Source organism: Festucalex cinctus, chromosome 19, assembly GCF_051991245.1.
Source record: "Festucalex cinctus isolate MCC-2025b chromosome 19, RoL_Fcin_1.0, whole genome shotgun sequence".
Classification (NCBI taxonomy): domain Eukaryota; kingdom Metazoa; phylum Chordata; class Actinopteri; order Syngnathiformes; family Syngnathidae; genus Festucalex; species Festucalex cinctus.
Window position 1 is genome coordinate 4,621,211 of NC_135429.1, and position 18,591 is coordinate 4,639,801.

The 18,591-nt window shown below is 42.1% G+C and overlaps 1 protein-coding gene across 7 annotated transcripts; it reads right to left on the reverse strand.

Annotated features, from left to right (window-relative positions):
• Nucleotides 1–114: 114 nt before the first annotated feature.
• On the reverse strand, nt 115–16,926 carry LOC144007290 (zinc finger MYM-type protein 4-like). 7 transcript variants are annotated; one of them, XM_077506771.1, is made up of 29 exons: nt 16,688–16,925; nt 15,645–16,035; nt 14,923–15,218; nt 14,794–14,868; nt 14,574–14,754; nt 14,043–14,218; nt 13,654–13,907; nt 11,074–11,254; nt 10,622–10,825; nt 10,391–10,544; nt 9,872–9,987; nt 9,622–9,783; nt 8,261–8,411; nt 8,022–8,194; nt 6,880–7,027; nt 6,732–6,809; nt 6,586–6,645; nt 6,424–6,455; nt 6,178–6,349; nt 5,610–5,722; nt 5,327–5,540; nt 4,515–4,631; nt 4,322–4,431; nt 3,862–4,030; nt 3,589–3,740; nt 3,391–3,505; nt 2,237–2,476; nt 1,285–1,426; nt 115–1,135 (listed from the first exon to the last, which is right to left on the reverse strand). In XM_077506771.1, the coding sequence occupies exons 1-29, from the start codon at nt 16,748–16,750 to the stop codon at nt 916–918; spliced, it is 4,659 nt and encodes a 1,552-aa protein (XP_077362897.1). In that variant the 5' UTR covers nt 16,751–16,925; the 3' UTR covers nt 115–915. The 7 variants fall into 7 exon arrangements, with proteins under 7 accessions (XP_077362897.1, XP_077362894.1, XP_077362898.1 ...); XM_077506768.1 differs by having other exon boundaries at nt 14,794–15,218; nt 16,688–16,926; XM_077506772.1 differs by lacking the exon at nt 14,794–14,868 and having other exon boundaries at nt 14,574–14,637; nt 14,962–15,218.
• Between the last annotated feature and the right edge of the window lie 1,665 nt (nt 16,927–18,591).

An 18,591-nucleotide genomic window follows, 5' to 3' on the forward strand; every position in this document is an offset into this window, starting at 1 on the left:
CCAGTAAATACAATGGAATGAGCTCAGCGTTTCAATTTCACCGCCATTTTGAATTGTGACGGAAACTCCATGGCAGCTCAAAAATTAAAAGTGATTAATAATGGCTCTACAATATTTAAACATTCGCAGTTTTATTTAACAAAAAAATCAATATAAAATGTGTGTCAAGGGATACATGAACGAATACACGTTTTTATTTGTACATACCGAATATTTGGGGAAGGCCAACTTGTTTCATCTGAAAAGTTGCACTTAACTGCAAGTTTTATGCGTTCAAGTAGATTTACTCGTCAAGAAGCGGTTTGTTCTAAACTACACTGAATGTACACAGTCTACTGCAGTGATTCCCAACCACAAACGATCCAAATAGGACGTATCTCAATTTTATCTCCGCAAAGCCTTGTTAAAAGGCAGAACAATTACACGCCCCTCCACCAGAGGGCAGAAGTTACTAAGTTAACCAGTGTTTAGTCATACAAACAACAGAATAGTTTTTGTTCAACTAACAGGCCAAAATTTTACACTGAGTAAATTAAGATGACATCTCGATTATTTCAGCATAGAATATATACCTTTGGTGACATTTTATGGTTTGGCTCAGTAAAGGTTGGGAAACACTGATCTAAAAACAGGAGCGAAAGAGGAGTTAACACTAAAGAGGACAGTGTAATCTCATCGTTCAGTGACATTGATCGGACCTTGAGAAAGAAAACAGGATTATCAAATACATTCCAAACAAATGCTCATCATGGAATTGCAACTGTCAGTCCTTCCACTGAAAAACAAGTTTTTGGAAGGTCAGCTTTGCTGCTTTTTCGTGTCCACGAAAAAGTCTCGCCCCCAATCCAAAACGTGGCAGCTCGAGCGCCGCTGCCTTCAAGACACTTTTGATTCCGTCTCCTCGGTGAGAGTTCGTCATTGCCACTCGTCGCCGTCGTCCTCGTTGTGTTCGGGGGCGGGCGTCAACTGCCTGGTGGCCAGGTGCAGCTGGCGCACGGTGAGGATGCGGGTGAGCATGGCCTCCTTGGTGTCCTCGTCCAGCGGCGTGGCCGAGAACCACAGCGGGCTGTTGGGCACGCAGCAGCGCTCGGGCAGCAGGTAGAACACGTCGGTGCGTTGCTTGACCGTCTCCGAGCTGAATGGAAATATATGTTGTTTGGAATTTGAAGACGGTTTCTGGCATTTCAAATCTATTTCATTTGATTTTCTAAATCGACGGGTTAGAGTAGGTTAAAATAAAAATCCATCCAGCTGTCGCTGCCGCCACAGCTGAAGTAGTCTCACCATTTTGACAGGTAGAACTCGTAGAGTCGCACGGGACAGCGCAGGGGATTTTCCGTGTTCTCCTTCATCTCCAGGATTTTCTCCTCTTTGAACTCATCGTCCTCCTCCTCCTTGCGCTTCTTTGCTGGAACTCCATCCATATCTAAAGAACGCATGGTCATGATTCACTATTAATTGAACACAGTATATAGGGGTGTTTTTATATAATTAATTGCAATACTTCAATAGTTAACTCACGATTAATCACAAATTTTACATCGAGTTTAGCTTGGCTCAAATTGGCTGGAGCGCGCCACCTCTGCCTCGCAACCAGGCAATGGGCGTGTGCAACGGGTTGCTCCATGATCTGTTTCTTCTTCGTTACATTGAAGTTGCTTCAGGTCTTTCCAGTGCACTGCTGTTGATATAGCGCCTCCATAATGGCGCACCAACGCAACTGCAGTTAAAATGCGTTCCTGCCGAGCTTAAGCAACACAGCTGGATGGCTGCGTTGAGCGAAATCAGTGGCTCAGGCTGAAGGAGGGGAGCAAATTAGGTGGAGGTGGTTGCCTCTGAATTTTGGACACAGGAAAAACCTTGCGCTAGATGTACAATCAAATGTTTTTTCTTAACTCTTTGCCCACCAAAAACGTTTAATAACGATCAGTAAAATCACGACATATGCCGCCATAAACGCTAAAAGATGTCAACTACTTTTTTTTATTTTTTATTTTTTTTTCTCAGTGCAACGTCGAAGTGCAGTGCTGCCCGGTCAATGGGTTGTGGAATTAAATATCAAAGTTATTTTTTTGATAACGTTTGGCAGTAAAAGAGTTAATATAAAAGTGGGGGAAAAAAAAAAGTTAAAATAGTGGCGTTAAAGGAACTTTAAATGAGCTGAAAATGAACGCACTAATTTTGCTAATTTATTTTTTTATTTATTTTTTGGTGGGAGGAGCCCCACTTGGCTCACCGTCAGTGGGCGCGATGGGCGGGTAGAAGCGCAGGAAGGTGGTCTTGACGTTGCCCTGGGCCGTCTTGGTGCAGCGCATGACGTGGGCGAAGGAGAGCTGGCGGTGCTGCTCGACGGTGGTGAAGCCGAAGTTCTTGCAGAAGAAGTAGAGCAGCGTGTTGAGCAGCACGATGGGCGAGTACACGCCCAGCTGCTTGCAGTCCCACAGGAACTCCTCCTCCACGCGCGAGTGGATGTAACCTAACAGACAAGGCAAAACGTCTGGTGAGTGACGTGGGCGTCGGGGAATGAGAGTGGAACACAGTTGGCTGGCTGTTGTGTGTTGACAGATTTCATGGCACTTTTTTTTTCTGGAATCGAATGGTTCGAGTTAACTTGATTAATCGTCATCTGTTAATTTGTGAAAAAGCCTTCGCCATACATTCAACAACTTATCTAATTCTAAGTTAGCATGCTAATTCTAATGCTAGCTTAAATAAGCTAATGCTAAGTTAGCATTAACATGCTAAGTTAAAATGCTAACGCTAACTTGGCATGCTAATGCTAACCTCACCTGTTTTCTCGGTTTTCTCTTGTGACATTCACAAGCTGAGCTGTGATTGGTTACCTGAGCCCTTGTGATGTCATTTTAAGTCAACAGCAAGTTGCAAAGTGTGTTTTTAAAAGGTACTAATTATATGTGAAAAATAATGAAAATATCAAATTTATTATAGGCAAAATATTGTTTGACTGCCAAAAATGGCTAAATAAGTATCCCTTTAATATTTTGTCTATAATTAATGTGGTAACTTCATTATTTTCATGTACAACTAATCAAGTATCCCTTTCATAATGTATTTATTTACAAGTAGCACAAGAACAACAGGCATCAAAAATATACAAGGTAAGAACACTAAAAAAGGAACATTGGCAGAAACACAATACTTTTTTACGTTCATAGTTTGAAGATAACTCAAAGACAAATTGCATAAATAATATACATGTTTGGAATCGTAAAATATTAGAAAAACTGAAGACAACTGGGATGAAGAAAATAGTCAACTTATTTATGAATACGGTATAAAAAAAAAAATAAGCATCACTTGCTCATGAGCTATTTAATCCCTCTGCATAAAGTAATTGTTTTCGAGCGACGTAGCGAGCTGCTGACTCACCGCTGGTTGTGAGGGTTGGTTGGAAGCCTCTGAGCATGTTGGTGAACTCGGTGGAGAACTTGCAGTAGAAGCTGTCGGTGAAAATGTTCTCCACGCGGCCGTTCTCAAACAGGTGCTGCGAGGGGACGGGACAACGGAGGTGAGCGAGTGACAAGCGGGCTTCATAGTGGGGATTTTAATTTTTGTTTTTGTTCTTGCCTGCTGGATGCCGAGGCAGAGGTAGAAGAGGCTGTCGGCCGAGTAGTGCTCGCCGGAGGGCCGTCTGACCTCGGCGATGAAGCGGCACAGGCCGTAGCTGAGCTCGGCAGAGGTGCAGCTGAGGAGGTCCTCTTTCAGCACTAGGGGGCGCACTGGTCACCATCCAGGGGGAAAAAAAACAAACAAAACCTCAGACTCGGGATCCCTCTTTTTAACCAATTTTTAACAATTACAGAAAAAAAAAAGAAATCTAGATCTAAACCATCGACTCACTTCCGATACGTGGCGTCTCCACGTCCGGCTGAGCGTCCCTCCAGCGGATCCATCGCTTCCAGGCGTCCACGCCGTACTCACTCTTAAGCTTCGGCACTTTGGGGACGGAACTCTTGGTGGCCGATCCTTTTTTGACGGACCCCTCGGCCTTATTTGCCTTTTTACGACCCTAGCCGATACAAATAAAAGAGAACGCGAGTTAATACTTGCAGTCGGAGCATCATACGGGGATGTCCTGAAAAATGGACATCATTTGAAATATGAAGATAGTGGGGGGGACTTTAAGCCTTCTTTTGATAGGTTTCAAGTTTTTATAGCAATAGAACACAATGTTCTGTGGGCCTCGCAAAATCAGTCCAAATGCAGTAAAACACCGGGAGCGAATGATTTAAACAGGGTTGTGTAGACTTTTTTTTTTTGTTTTGTTTTTTGTTTTAAATCCACTGCACGTGTGACTTACTCTGGTCTCTCTGGACTTGCGTGACGGTTGTCGTTTTCGCGAGCCGGTGCGCGTGGGGCTGCCCGGCGGGGGCGACGACTCCCGCAGCAGGGACATGTTCTCCAGGGTTTCTAAGGAGGCGGAAGAAAGCAGGCGTCAGAAGCAAGCATCGGAAGGGGGGGAATCGAGTCGGCGTGGAAATGGGACGCCTCACCGATGGGGAAGTCGGTTTCGATGTCCATGGGAGGAGCAGCGCTGGGCTCGTCCCAGCTGTTCAGTAGGCTGGCCAGGTCGTCCGTGTTCAAGTTGTCGTCGTTTGTGCTTATCGTGTCTGTAGCGTGTGGAAAACAAGGAAAAGCAATTGCAACATTAGTATCATAGGAGGTTCAGAAGTACAGTGTTCCCTCGTTTATTGCAGGTTTTACGTCCTAAAAACTACCTCCGATAATGGAAATCTGCATTAAAAAAAAAAAAATTGTTTATCATGTTTTTTTATTTTGGTATATATTTACTTTATTATAAATGCTTTTTCATTCATTATGTTCTTTTTTCATTTACATTCATTCATTCCCATGAAAAGTAAGTATGTTTTTTTTTAAAATATTTTTTATATTTTTTTTCATTTATTAAGTTTTTTTTAATTTTGGTATGATTTTCAGTTTATTATGAATGCTTTTTCATTCATCATTCATATTTTTTTCATTTACAGTCATTTTATTCCCATTAAAAGTATGTTGTTTTTTCTATTTAGTTATTACAGCATATCTTTTTTTTCCTTTATTATTTATAAAAAAAAATGTTTTTAAAAACGCTGTAAAAAAATCCATGAAATAGCAAGGCCGTCAAAGATGAACCCGCAATAAACGATTGATGATATTGATACTAGTTTTGTTTGCCTGTCTGCAGTGTTGTCGAAATTTTGACTACAACCAGGGGAAAAGAATTGACCGCAAAAATGCGAACGTCAAGTAATAGGATTTGTGAGATTACAGTTAGCCTGGCATCAAGAATGTGGACGTCTTCTACCTCCACCAGCAGCAGCAGCAGCAGCAGCAGCAGCAGATCCCGGCTGCGTCTCCTCCTCTTTCTCGCCGCCGTTGGTCTCGGACACCATGCCGGCCATGAGAACGAGCTCGGCCTCGAAGGGGTCCTCCGGGAACTTGTCCTTGATCTTCTTGATGGTGTCCACGATGCGGTCGGCGTTGTCCATGTTGACGGGCAGCAACATGGGCACGGGAAGCTGCGGGGGACACGCGGACGCGGTCGGTCACGTGCGCGCGCCGGCGATCGGAGGAGCGTTTTCACGTACCGGCAGGGGCACGCCCACGGGATTGGGGGTGATCTGGCTGTACATGTTCATGGGCACGGGGACGTACACCGGCACGGGAATGGGGAGGAGCATGACCTTCGGTATGGACACATCTGGAGGAACAAGAGCAAGTGGGTTAAGGTTAGCATTGTTAGCATCATCTCAATAGATTTGACTTGACCCCGCCTCCACATGTGCTAGTCGCATATTAACAGGTGCCTTTTTGCTGAGGTTTTTTATGTTTCCAATCCATATTGTGTTCCCATAACGAGCTCAAGTTTTTTTCCTCCCCAAAACCCATTCTGTGAAAATTGCATTCGGCAAAGTTGATTTTATTCCGATTAATCGTTCATCCCGACAGCGATTGTGTTCCCTCGACGCGTAAGAATGACTGCATCAGTCCAGTTCAATTCAGTGAGAATTTTGGCAAGAAATTTTTATTTAGTTTTAGTTACTATTTTTAGTTTTCGTTTCATTTTCGTCTGGAAAAAAAAAACAATTCATTCAATAACTTTACATTTAATCCATAGTGTTATCGCAATAAATGTAAAAGCGGCTGCCGGCGTACTCGTCTGCGCCTCGACGTCGACCGTCTGCGTGCGACAAGAGACGCCCTTGTTCTGCACCAGCGGCTTGCACAGGAGCGCTTTGTTCTTCATGCTTCTCGACGTGCTGCTCGTGCTGGCGGTGGCGCTGGAAAGAGACGGCCTCTTCTTCTCTGGACTGTCGCTAATCACGATCTGGCGAGAACAAACCAAAAAAAACAAATTCTGACTTATTTTGGTTCCTAAGTAGGATACAAGCGGCTACTTACCAGATCAGCGTCGGTTGTTTGTGAGTCGGCACCTACAGAGAGTGAGAAAAAAAAATCAATGGATTGTGCTGATCCTTTCAGTGCTCACATCGTGGCCACCTGGGGGCAGTCTACAGAGGCCGAATGAAATTTTAGGAAATAACATAAGGAAGCGTGCTTTACCTCTTGTTCGGGGACCCGAGGAGTCCTCTTTTCGTTTTCTCATATTGAATTGATGGTCTCCTGTTTCATAAGAAAAGGCACAAAGTAATGCTTGAAAAAGTTTCTTTCCAAATCCCAAGTTGTTTAAAATCGTTTGTGCTGCGTACTTTGCTTGGTGGGCTTGTCGGGGGTGGCGCCGCTTTCCTGCTCGGCGAGCGAGACCACATTGGCGATGACGGGGGAGGCTGTAACGACAACGTAGGCGGCGTCAAGGCGTGTTAGCCGTTAGCGCGCAAAAGGGCGAGGACGGCGCACCTGGCGGGAAGACGTCACCCTGCGTCTTGACTTGGATGTTGCAGAAGTGGAAGAGACACGGCAGGTCGCAGAAGTTGCGCACCTCGCCCAGCACGAAAAGGCTGTGCTTCTGTTTGCCTTTGCGGCCACACGAGGCGCACTTTGCAACCTGGCGGGTGGCATGAGACGTTGCGGCTCAATAATATGGAGGACCAAAAAATAAATAGTTCAAATAAAAATAGATATAAGTCTATGTCGGACTCTGCCCGTTCCAGAGCAAGGGAGAATTTACACACACAAAAGAAAGAAGGACCTTGAGGAGATTCTGTGATTTTTTTTTCTTTTCTTCCAATCTTGTTTTTTTATTTTTTTATTTTTACTTTTATTAATTATGTATATTTATTATTACATTTAATTTTTTAATATTTATATATCCATTTTTATCTTTACTTTTATTTTGATATGTATATTTTATTTTAGTTTATATTTATTTTTTAATAACATTTTTACATCAATTTTTATTTTCATTTATATTATTTTTGTTTTTATTTTTTTATATTTAATTTTTGAACATTTTTGACATACATATATTTATTTTTTTGTTTTATTTTCATTTATATATTGTTTTGAACAAAAATTTATCAATTTTTATTTATATTATTTTTTGTTTATTTTTTTATATTTAATTTTTGAACATTTTTATATCTATTTTTATTTTTACTTTTATTTCGATCCGTATATACATTTTATTTTTTGTTTTATTTTCATTTATATTTTTTTAAGATTTAATTTTTGAACAACATTTTTATATCCATTTTTACTTTTATCTATATTTTTTGTTTTAATATTTTTTATTTTTGAACATTTTTATTTTTACTTTTACATTTTTTGTTTTTATTTTTTAGATGTAATTTTTCAATATTTTTTTTTAGAACACTTTTATTTTCACTTAAATTATTTATTTATTTGGCATTTTTGGTTCACCATTAATAAATGTGAATGTGGAATATTAGTAGGTATGGTGCAGCGATGGATCGACCTTCACTCTGATAAAACAGGCCAGATTACATGTATGCACATAAAATATGATGTCAAATATGTATGCGAGGTGTAAAGCTTGCTGCTGAGCATTTCCGTTGGTTTTTTCGGGATGCGTGACCTACATGGCAGAAGAGCATGGTGTAATTGGAGCGGCACTCCTCGGAGCAGAACTCCTCGCTGGACTCGCCGTAGAGCGCCTTCTCCAGCTTCTTGGACACGCACTGGCAGTACGAGCACGACTTGCAGTGCTTGCCCCAGCGCGCGTCCAGCTCGTGCTCGTACAGCAGCTTGCAGCCTGCGGGCACAGCGGCGTGACGGAGGCGTCGGGCGGGCGGGCGGTCGAGGCGGTTTGGCGACTCACCGTGGCTGCAGAAGGCGCAGTCCTTGCCGTTGATGCGTTTGACCTCTCGGCTGACCTTGTCTATCTTGCAGTACTCGCACTTGGCGCTCACGTTTTTGCTGGTTTTGAACTCCAGGGCGCAGTTCCAGCCGCACACAAACACCACCTTGTCCTGCGCGGGCAGCCGGGCGGGGTGGCGAGTTAAAAACGGTTGCTAGTAGGGCTGCTCGATTATGTAAAAAAATAATAATCACGATTATTTGGGCAATAATTGAAATCATGATTTTTTTTTTTTGATTATTTTTTAATTCTATTTTGGAACAAAACTAGAAAATGTTCAAGCATTTAAAAATATTAAGGTCTATTTAAAAAAAAATAAAAAATAGAAACACTATAATTATGCAGCAAGTTCATTTTGGACCAAACTGAATTAATAATATTTATTTATTTATGTTGGCAATAACAAAAGTTGGAGTGCAGCTTGTGCACTGTTCATTAGGAGAATCTTTTTTTTTTTTTTTGGTACAAAAAAATTGTTTACACATTTAAAAAACAGAAACACTATAATTATGTAAGTTCCTTTTAGACCAAGCAGAATTTATAATAATATAGATTTACTTATTTGTAGTCATATTTTTAGGCAAAAACGATTTTTTTTTTTTTTTTTTGGTACAAAACAAGAAAATGTTTAAAGGGATACTTTACTTATTTCGCCATTTTTGGCAGTCAAACATGAATATTTTGCCTATAAGAAATTTGATATTTTCATTATTTTTCATGAACAATTAGTACCTTTAAAAACACACTTTGCAACTTGCTGTCGACTGAAAATGACATCACAAGGGCTCAGGGAACCAATCACAGCTCAGCTTGTGAATGTCACATGACCAAACCTAGAAAACAGGTGAGCTGTGATTGGTTACCTGAGCCCTTGTGATGTCATTTTCAGTCGACAGCAAGTTGCAAAGTGTGTTTTTAAAGTTACTAATTGCACATGAAAAATAATGAAAGTATAAAATTAATTATGGACAAAATATTAACTTTTTTTATTGCTATAATGGGCAAAAATAAGTGAAGTATAACTTTAAACGTAAAAAACAAATAAAAAAATATTAAGACAAATACAATTCTTTGAAACACCATAATCATGCGGGTTCCTTTTGGATGAAACAAAATTGATTTTATTATTTATTTTCAAATGTATTAGTTATTTTAAAATTTAAAAAAGGTGCACATGCATAAATTTAAAAAACTCAAAAATTAGTAATAATCTTTTTTTTTAATGATTTTGTGTAATCACTGAAATTGCAATTGAATTTGGATTCATTGCGCAGCCCTAGTTGCTAGGCAACGCAGGTGACAATCCAGCCGGCGTTGGTCACCTTGATGTGGATGACGTCGGGCTTGGACGTCATCTGGCAGGCGCACTGCGCGCACTGCAGCGTGGCCGGGGCGCCTTGCGGCAGCGACGCCACGCTCGCCTCCTGACCGGACGCCGCCGGCAACTTTGGGAAAATGGTCGCCTGCTTCTGCTTGAACTTCTCCTGCAGGGGGGTGGGGGGGGGCGCACGCCACACACATTCAGGTCAGACGCAACGGCGGGTATTCGGCGCTCGCGCGTGCCGACCGTACCTGATAGGTCATCACGCACGGCAGCGTGCAGAAGTTTCGGATGGTGGTGTCGGACATGGCCAGGTGGTACGCCGGCAGGGCGTTCTTGCCGCAGTTTTCACAGTTCAGTTGTGTGCCTGGTACCAAGTCAACAGAATTGTTAAAACTAGTACCGTATTTTCCGCACTATAAGGCGCACCAAACTGGCAGTGAGTTTTTGGACCTTTATTTAGACAAAACGAGTGTATTGTTTCTTATTTTGTGGCAACTTGGTGCCAGGTAACTATGTTGTAAGTTAGTTGAGGATCTTTATTTAGACAAAACTAGTGCTTTGCTGCAATTTTATGACATCTTGATTACCCTGTTGGAAGTGAGTTCATTTCGATCAAAGTAACAAATTGAAGCCATCTTGCTGCATGTTGGTGTTTAGGAACCATGTTGAAGTTAGTTGAGGAACTTCATTTAGACAAAAAAAAAAAAGAAAAAAAAGATGCTTTGCCGCCCGTCAATGAGCGAAAACTGGCAATCTATCCCCGGTACCTGAGGAGCTGACATTCTGCACCATGAAGGCCATGATGCAGCTGCTGCTGCAGAAGAGGCTGACCGAGTCGTCGCTGGCGCTTTTGTTGTGGACCATTTCGGCGAGCGGGCGCGGCGAGCGACACATGGTGCACGGCAGACTCGTCTTCACTTTCTTTGACCGTTGAAAAAAAATAAAAAACAACTTGAGTACAGTCAACATTTTTTCTTTCACCATTTCAAAGGCCGCACCTTCTTGTACTTGACGAGGCAGTCGAGGTTGCACAGCGTCTTGCTGCTGCCGTCCATCTTGAGCAGCAGCGGGTTGAAGTGGCAGATGGTGTTGCAGTTGGCGCAGCCCGCCATGGTCAGCCGGTTGGCGGTGCGGAAGAGCTTGAAGCAGGCGTCGCTGCACATCTTGTGGACGGTGCCGCTCAGGACCAGCTCGTGCTTGCTCTGGTGGAAATACGGTAGCTGCCTTGAGATACAAGTCGCCCGTTATTTGAGTTACAAGCCCACGTTATACTGATTTTTCCACGGCTTGTCAGCAAAAACTTGACACAACTTCTGTACGGGTGGTTGTGACTCAACTCACTTCTCTTTGTGACATACAAAACACCCCCAGTGGAAGTTAACTGCCAAAGGAAACAAAAGCTCGCATTTCCTGACTTTCTTAAACGCATCATTCATCCGTGTTGACTTACGACGCCGAATTTGGAGCAGATGCTGCACGCCGACTGCAGTTTGACGTTGGAAGCGGCCAGCGAGTTGGCGTCGGAGCCTTTGTTGAGGTTGAACGCGCTCAGGCACGGCTCGCTGCAGAAGCCCCTCGTCACGCCGTCCACGTCCGGGGCCAGGATGATCTCCTGAGGACGGCAAATTCGCCTGGCGGACGGAAACGGTCACAAATGGTTGGAAAGGCCTCGATTAAATCGGTTGGATGATTTTTGTTTCCATTTTGTTTTTACAGATTACACATAAAAAAAATAAAAAAAAGACACCCCCTCCTATTAAAAAAATAAATAAATAAATAAATAATAAACGGTCAATTAATCGGTTATTGGAATTTTAACCAACCAAATGGCAAAAATTAAACAAATAAATAATCAATGAATCGGTTGTCAGACTTTTGTTTAGCCAAAACAACGAAAAAAAAAAAAAGAAGCAGATTAATCAGTTATTGACATTTTATTCTGCCAAATAACAAAATCAGTTACAGCTTTAAAATAAAATAAAATAAAATAAAATAAAATAAGTTATTGCAATTTTATTCTGCCAAGTCTGCCAAATAACAAATCAGTTACGGCCTTAAATGAATAAATAAATAAAATAACAAGATCAGCATCAGCCAAAAAAAACAACAAACAAACAAACAAAAAAAAACAAACAAAAATTAACAGCTGATCCATTGGAAGAATTTTATTACATTTAGTAACAAAATAAGCCTCAGCTTAATCAACAAAATAACCTGATTCATCAGTTAGCAGATTTTTATTCTGCTGAGTAACTACATCAGCCTCGGCCTAAAATAAATAAATAAATAAATAGGGATGTACGATAATATCGGGGGCCAATAATTATCGGCAGTCAACCAATCTGACGTCAAACAGATAAGCCAGATAATAAAGAAATCCGCTGATAATGATAGACATGCCAAGTTGGTCCATCTGTTGTGTTTGTGGCTCAAGTTGTGCCCAACTCCTCAACCCCTCCCCTCTCCTATGGTAAACTTGCATGTTTGTGACGTCACAACGCGAGCGACCTCGTGATCAAAGGGAGCTGCGCCATGGCGACATGGCAGTCGCCATTGAGGGCTTTCTTTCTTGTGACGCAACAAGAACGTACTTCCTAAGCCCGCATATCACGCTGCCGTATTTCATCGCAGTTATATCATGTGACTAGCTTTCAATAAATTTGTTCTATTATTTCGATGCTTCAAAATGTGTTTGTACAACATACAATCGGTCTAAAAACCTTACCTAAGCCTTTGTGATTTCATGAGATGTCGTCAATGGCGGCCCAAGTGCTGCTCCAATTCAAAGTACGCATAGGACGAGTCTTTCTTTTTTGCTAGCTTAAACCACGGAAGCACCGATTGTTGCTTGGTGAAGGCTCGGCTGTGAACTGAATATATCCCAAGATGCATTTCGTACTTCAAAGACCGAATGGCAGGGGAGGAGCATCACGTTTGTTCTTCTTCTTTCATTTCTGGCAAACTAGACACGGCATGTGCGCTCATTGCTGCCCCCCAACAGCATTTGGAAAAATTGCTCCCATTTTAGGAGCGTAAATAACAAATATTTATTAATGTATAAAACACAACTATTAAATCTAGTCCTTTTTTTTTTTTTTTTTTTTTACAAAACATAGTTTAACAACTACAATTTACAATATTATACATAAATAAGACACTGTGAGTGGACAACTCTTGGACACGCAGCTGCATCACTTTCCTGCTGTACTAGCTCACTAGCTAGCTAGCTAGCCGCTGGCTGAACCAACGTATGGAGGCTGCCACTGGCGAGCCCCAGTGACGTCGTTCATTGCCATCTGGATCAGGAGCCATTTCGTCAGGGAGGTCACTCACTTGTGAATTACGGAAGCGTATTGCTTGCCATGCCACGTTTTCACATGATAATTTTCATGTTTTTACAAGATAAGTTTCATGTTTTAACATGATCATTTAAACGTTTTAACTAGGGATGAAACGATAACGGCAATATTGTGATATTGAAACTCCCACAATATATTGTCGTCGTCATGTCACGATATTAAAAGCAGCACGTCTGTTAAAATAAAAAAAGTCGGGTTGAATTCCATCTGTGCAGTTTAGCACCCTCTGGTGGCTATTTTTTTAATGCAGTTTAATTTCACAAGGCATGTTTTGGGCCTTTTTTTTTTTTTTTTTCAATATTGTGACCTTTTTTGTATCGCCAACCTCCGCACAATATCGTGATAATCATCGTATCGTGACCTTCATATTGAAATAATATCGTATTGTGATGTTTGGATATCGTTACATCCCTAGTTTTAACATGATAAATATGTTAAAACATGAAACTTATGTAAAAACGTGGAAATAATTTTCACGTTTTTACATAAGTTTCATGCTTTAACATCGCATTTATCATGTTAAAACGTGAAATGATTATGTGATTGTGACACTCGTGAAAAAAAACGATGATTTTCACATTTACATACGTTTCATGTTTTTACATGCCAATTGAAAATCGCATTATCGCGCATCCCTAATAATAAAACTTTTCTCGAATGCGGAGACTCACTTTTGGCAGCGGTAGCAGTTCTTGACGCTTTTGGCGGTGGTGAGCGAGGAGGTGAGGCAGGCGGTGGAGCAGAAGAGCGCCGTCGAGCCTTTGCGCTGGTACGCCGTCTGCCCTTTGATCAGCCTCTTCCGGCACAGCGAGCACAACATGTTCAGGGTCGACAAGGACGGCCGACCTCGCGACCTCCTGGTGATGCTGTCCGGATTCACCGTGTACACCGAGTCGATTATTAAGTCGTCGTCCTCCTCCTCCTGCTGGTGAACACCTCAGCTTCATTAGAGCGGCCGATAAATGTTAGATGGGGAAACGTACGGAAATCGGATCATTTCCTGCTGCGGGGCAGCGGTTGGTTGTCGGACGGCGAACGAACTTCGAATGGAGCGACTTACCTTGGCGGCGACGGGCTCGTCCTTCACAGCGGAGGTCCCGGACGCGAGGGGCACCTCGTACAGCTCGTCCTCGGGCTCGTCTTTGACTTTGATGGGAGGAGGTGACGATGAGGAAGAGGAGCCGGATGCCGAGTGCTTGTTGACTTTCATCCCGTTGGTCATGTCGGAAGCTGACGCTGATACAAGAACATTTGCAATAACGCTCAAATAAATGTGCAAGTACCATAAATATGTCAATCACATCAAATATATATATTTATCTATATAATAAATATTTTCATTATTTTTTTTTCTATTTTCTTTTAGTGTTTCTCTTTCATTAAATATTGTCCAGATGAGTATAATGTGATTATAGCTTACTCACAGCCTACATAAAAACATTTTTGTAGGCTGGGATTTATAATCATCATCAGAATAAATAAATATGTTTTTATGCAATCATAAAATATTTTACACAATTTTACACTGTGACTTTTTGAATTGAATTACTGAAATGTGCAGTACTGTGAAGGCAACTGCCGCGTGACTCACTTGTTGCTGCTCGGCTTTTGGAGCGAGTGGTGTAGAAAGGCACATACTCCTCTTTCTCTTTCACCTCTTCCACCTTCTCTTTCACCTCTTTCTCTTTCACCTCTTTCTCTTTCACCTCCTTCTCTTTCACCTCTTCCATCTTCTCTTTCACCTCTTCCACCTTCTCTTTCACCTCTTCCACCTTCTCTTTCACCTCTTTCTCTTTCACCTTCTCTTTCACATCCTTCTCTTTCACCTCTTCCACCTCCTTCTCTTTCACCTCTTCCACCTCCTTCTCTTTCACCTTCTCTTCCACCTCCTTCTCTTTCACCTCTTCCACCTCCTTCTCTTTCACCTCCTTCTCTTCCACCTCCTTCTCTTTCACCTCTTCCACCTCCCTCTCTTTCACCTCTTCCACCTCCTTCTCTTCCACCTCCCTCTCTTTCACCTCTTCCACCTCCTTCTCTTTCACCTCCTCCACATCCTTCTCCCCCTCCATCTCCTTTTCCTTCTCCTCCTTCTGATCCTCCTCCTCCTCCACTGTCACCTCCTCCACCTCATCTGTCGCCTCCTTCTCCTCTTCCTTTTCTTCTTCATCCACCTCCATGTCAACATTAGGTTTCACGTGGGCATCCAACTCAATTTGTGTTTCCTCTTCCTCCAACACTGAAGACATAAAGACAGGAAAAACCAAGATATGATGTACCGTGTTAGTGTGTTCCTACACTCCATCTACAAGGGGAAGCTAACCCAACAAATGTATTTACAACATGATGATGCCCCCACTTATCTAAACACAGCATTCTAATTAATATCGCGTTCATGGAATATGAGTTTAGCAGCAAAATTATTATTTTAATTCATCTCCAGTGGCATCCATTTCGGCACTTGCTGTCAACTGAAAATAACGTCCCAGTTGCTCAAGGGTCAGGTATTGACCAATCACAGCTCATCTATTTTCTGAAGCCGAGCTGTGATTGGTCTTTTCCCGAGCCTTACAAACTCACTAAATGTTTATCTTTTCTTTTGACCTGTATAAGTCATATTTCTTTCCTCAATAAATTAGAGTCTACCATACACTTAAATAGTTACCTGTGCTGCCATTATTATCATCATCATCTGCGCACATCTGAGCTTCCTGTTCCTGCTGATCCACAGTACCGATGTCCATCATCTCGTCCAGGCTGAAAGACGTGGAACAGGCACTTTTGCCAGTAGTCTCCTCCCAGTCCGAGTCCTTCACCTGCATGGGAGTGGTGTCCATCTCCTCTTCGTCCTCCAGGTCGTCGTCATCTTTTTCACTGACCGGTCCCCCTTCCTCGGTCTCGTCTTCAGAGTGGGACGGCGAGGCGTTCAAGGCCTCCATGCGACACGGGACCAGCGGGGTCTCGGTGTCTTTAAGTTCAAATCTGCTCTCTTCCATTTGGTTTGGAAGAGAACTTCCAACATAGACTGAAGCTTCTGTTCCTGTTTCTTCTGTTTCCTGCACACCAACAAGACAAGCTTTACGATTGGGAAATACATGAATGCACACTTTTTCTTTTCTTTTTTTTAAATGCATACTTACACTCACATAGATATATATTTTCCACAAAATTGCCAATATTTACCATTAGCACAACTGTATTTCTGACATTCAAAAGTAATTACTGTATATTCTCATCTATCAGAATTCACACGTCATGTAGTAAGTTATTGTCGACTAAAGAGTTAATGATTAAACTAATAATTATTACGACTTCTAAATGTATTAGGTGTATACCTATCACAACGTAACGAGGGGGGGATGTGGGGGTTTTAAATACAACCACTGCTTCCCATTTCCATTTAAAGACACGTTAACGAAATTTAATCAGAAATAACCTAAAGTGAACCGAATTTTATGTTACTGATTTCACGATTGTTGTTGACCGCGCGACTAGCTCAACTCATGCTAAGCTAATGCTAGCATCCTGGCCAAGGTGTACGCTTCTGATGCTAGTTAAATTAAGATAAGCGCGTCTGAGCTTTGCAAACATTGACATAATAGCAACAACACACGTGTAGATAGATAATGCATCCGTCCAATGAACGAGTTTGTGAATCCTATCGCGTTATCGGTCATGTGCGACGACGTGCGCGATCTTGATTATTACCGCAAGTCGCACTTCGTCGGCGGCCGGATGTTGACGTCCATCACCACTTTCCACTGCTTCCATGTTCGCTGCCAGTGCAGAACGCTCGGATTGTGCATAAAAAAAAGTCGACTCAAAGCATTTAATTAATTTACAAAAGGGGTGCACCCTTAAATTAACACCAATGGAGCATTCTACGATGGAGATGTCGCTAGCTTGACTAGCTTTTGCTTCTTCGCGTGTTTACTTCTGTTTATGTACAGAGACTTGGCTCATTGCAACCCCTAGTGGACATTATAACTACTACAACAAGTGAACTTAGTAACCGACTGTATGTCAACTCAATTAAATGAAAAATGTTTAGTTTATGACGAGAAAACTCATATAGTTGTAATTGTAAGACATGTATGACAAGTCCTAACATTTTATTACTTAACTCAACAACATAACTCAAGGTGTATCTTTATTTTAGTGATGACATCACAGTAGCAGATAGTGACAAATGTCTTTTTCAGGTATGTGACATGTTGAACAAGATAACTAGGAAAATAATATTTCTTATTCTGTAGTCGATGAAATTTCTGGTTGAGGAGGCCTCGGTTACACGCTTTTGGCCACACACGGCGGCGCCACCGCCAGCCGATTGCCGTCCTCCTTCCTCAGCCTCAGCGAAGCCATTTTAGCATCCAACTCATCCATGAAGCCTTCGTCCACAGACTTGGTGTCCGTTTCCTCCTCCGCCTCCGTGGGCAGAAACACGTGCAGCTGAGGGCGCAGCGGACCCGTGACGGGTCGCTGGTTGCAGTTCAAAACGCACGGTTTCCCGATGATAGACAGCGGCTCCGGTTTGAGGGCGTGCATGGCCAGAGGCCCGAGGTCGCCGGCAGCTGCTAGCATGTGTGAGCGAGGCCTCGCGAGACGGGGCTTGGGGTCGAGCCTGATGGTCTGGGAGGAGTGGATGGAGGTGGGCTGGAAGGAGGGGAAGTCTGTGTAAGTATGACTGGCTGCTAGGTGGACCTTGGAGGGGGCACGAGACTTGCAAAATGGAGTATTAGGAGGAGGCGGCGGCGGATGGACACGGCAGAAGGCTTCAAATGAGGTGCTGTCCTTTGTGTGGTGCAAGGATGGCTCGCTAAGGCTGTGGAAACAAAATGGACACTTTAATGGGATTTCCTTTGAAAAATGTGAACTAGGGGTGGGAACTTCTGGGCACCTCATGATACGATATGCGATACAAGGCTCACGATAACGATTATCTCACCATATTACGATACCACGATTATCAAAAATCTACAATATAGCTACTCAAGACAAACTGTTTTTCAATGAGAAAATAGTTTCTTTTTGTACTATCACTGAAAAACAATATCAAAACTGGTGTCTTCTTCGCAATGAGTACTTTAGTGTTTTTTTTTTTTTTAATAAACAAATGTCTTCTTAACAGAGACGACTTTCTTTCATTTTATAAACTGACTTTTTGGTGTAGCATTGCAAAAGTAAAATAAAATTAGTTAAATATTAAATCCAATTAAATCAATATTAATATTCCTCAGAAACTGTGTGCTTCAAAATGTTTAAAAATAAGGTTTTAAATGTTAAAATTGATGATATAATACACATTTTTCATAGAAACGTATGCAAAACTGTGTCAAGTAAGCTGATGAGTCTTCTTCGCCTGAAGACTACATTTCTCTGCCACACTTATGAGGCGCTCCCCCTACTGGCCCGCCAAGTAATTGCTCAATAAGTAGTGAACAACGGAGCTGTTAATAGTGGCTGTATATTAACTCCAAATATCGCGATACTTACGTAGGAGTATCGATAATCTATACTATAGATTATCAAAGCATCACGATTTGTGGCAATAGATATATTGACATACTCCTAATGTGAACATGATCATAACAATCCTGTGAAGGATTAAA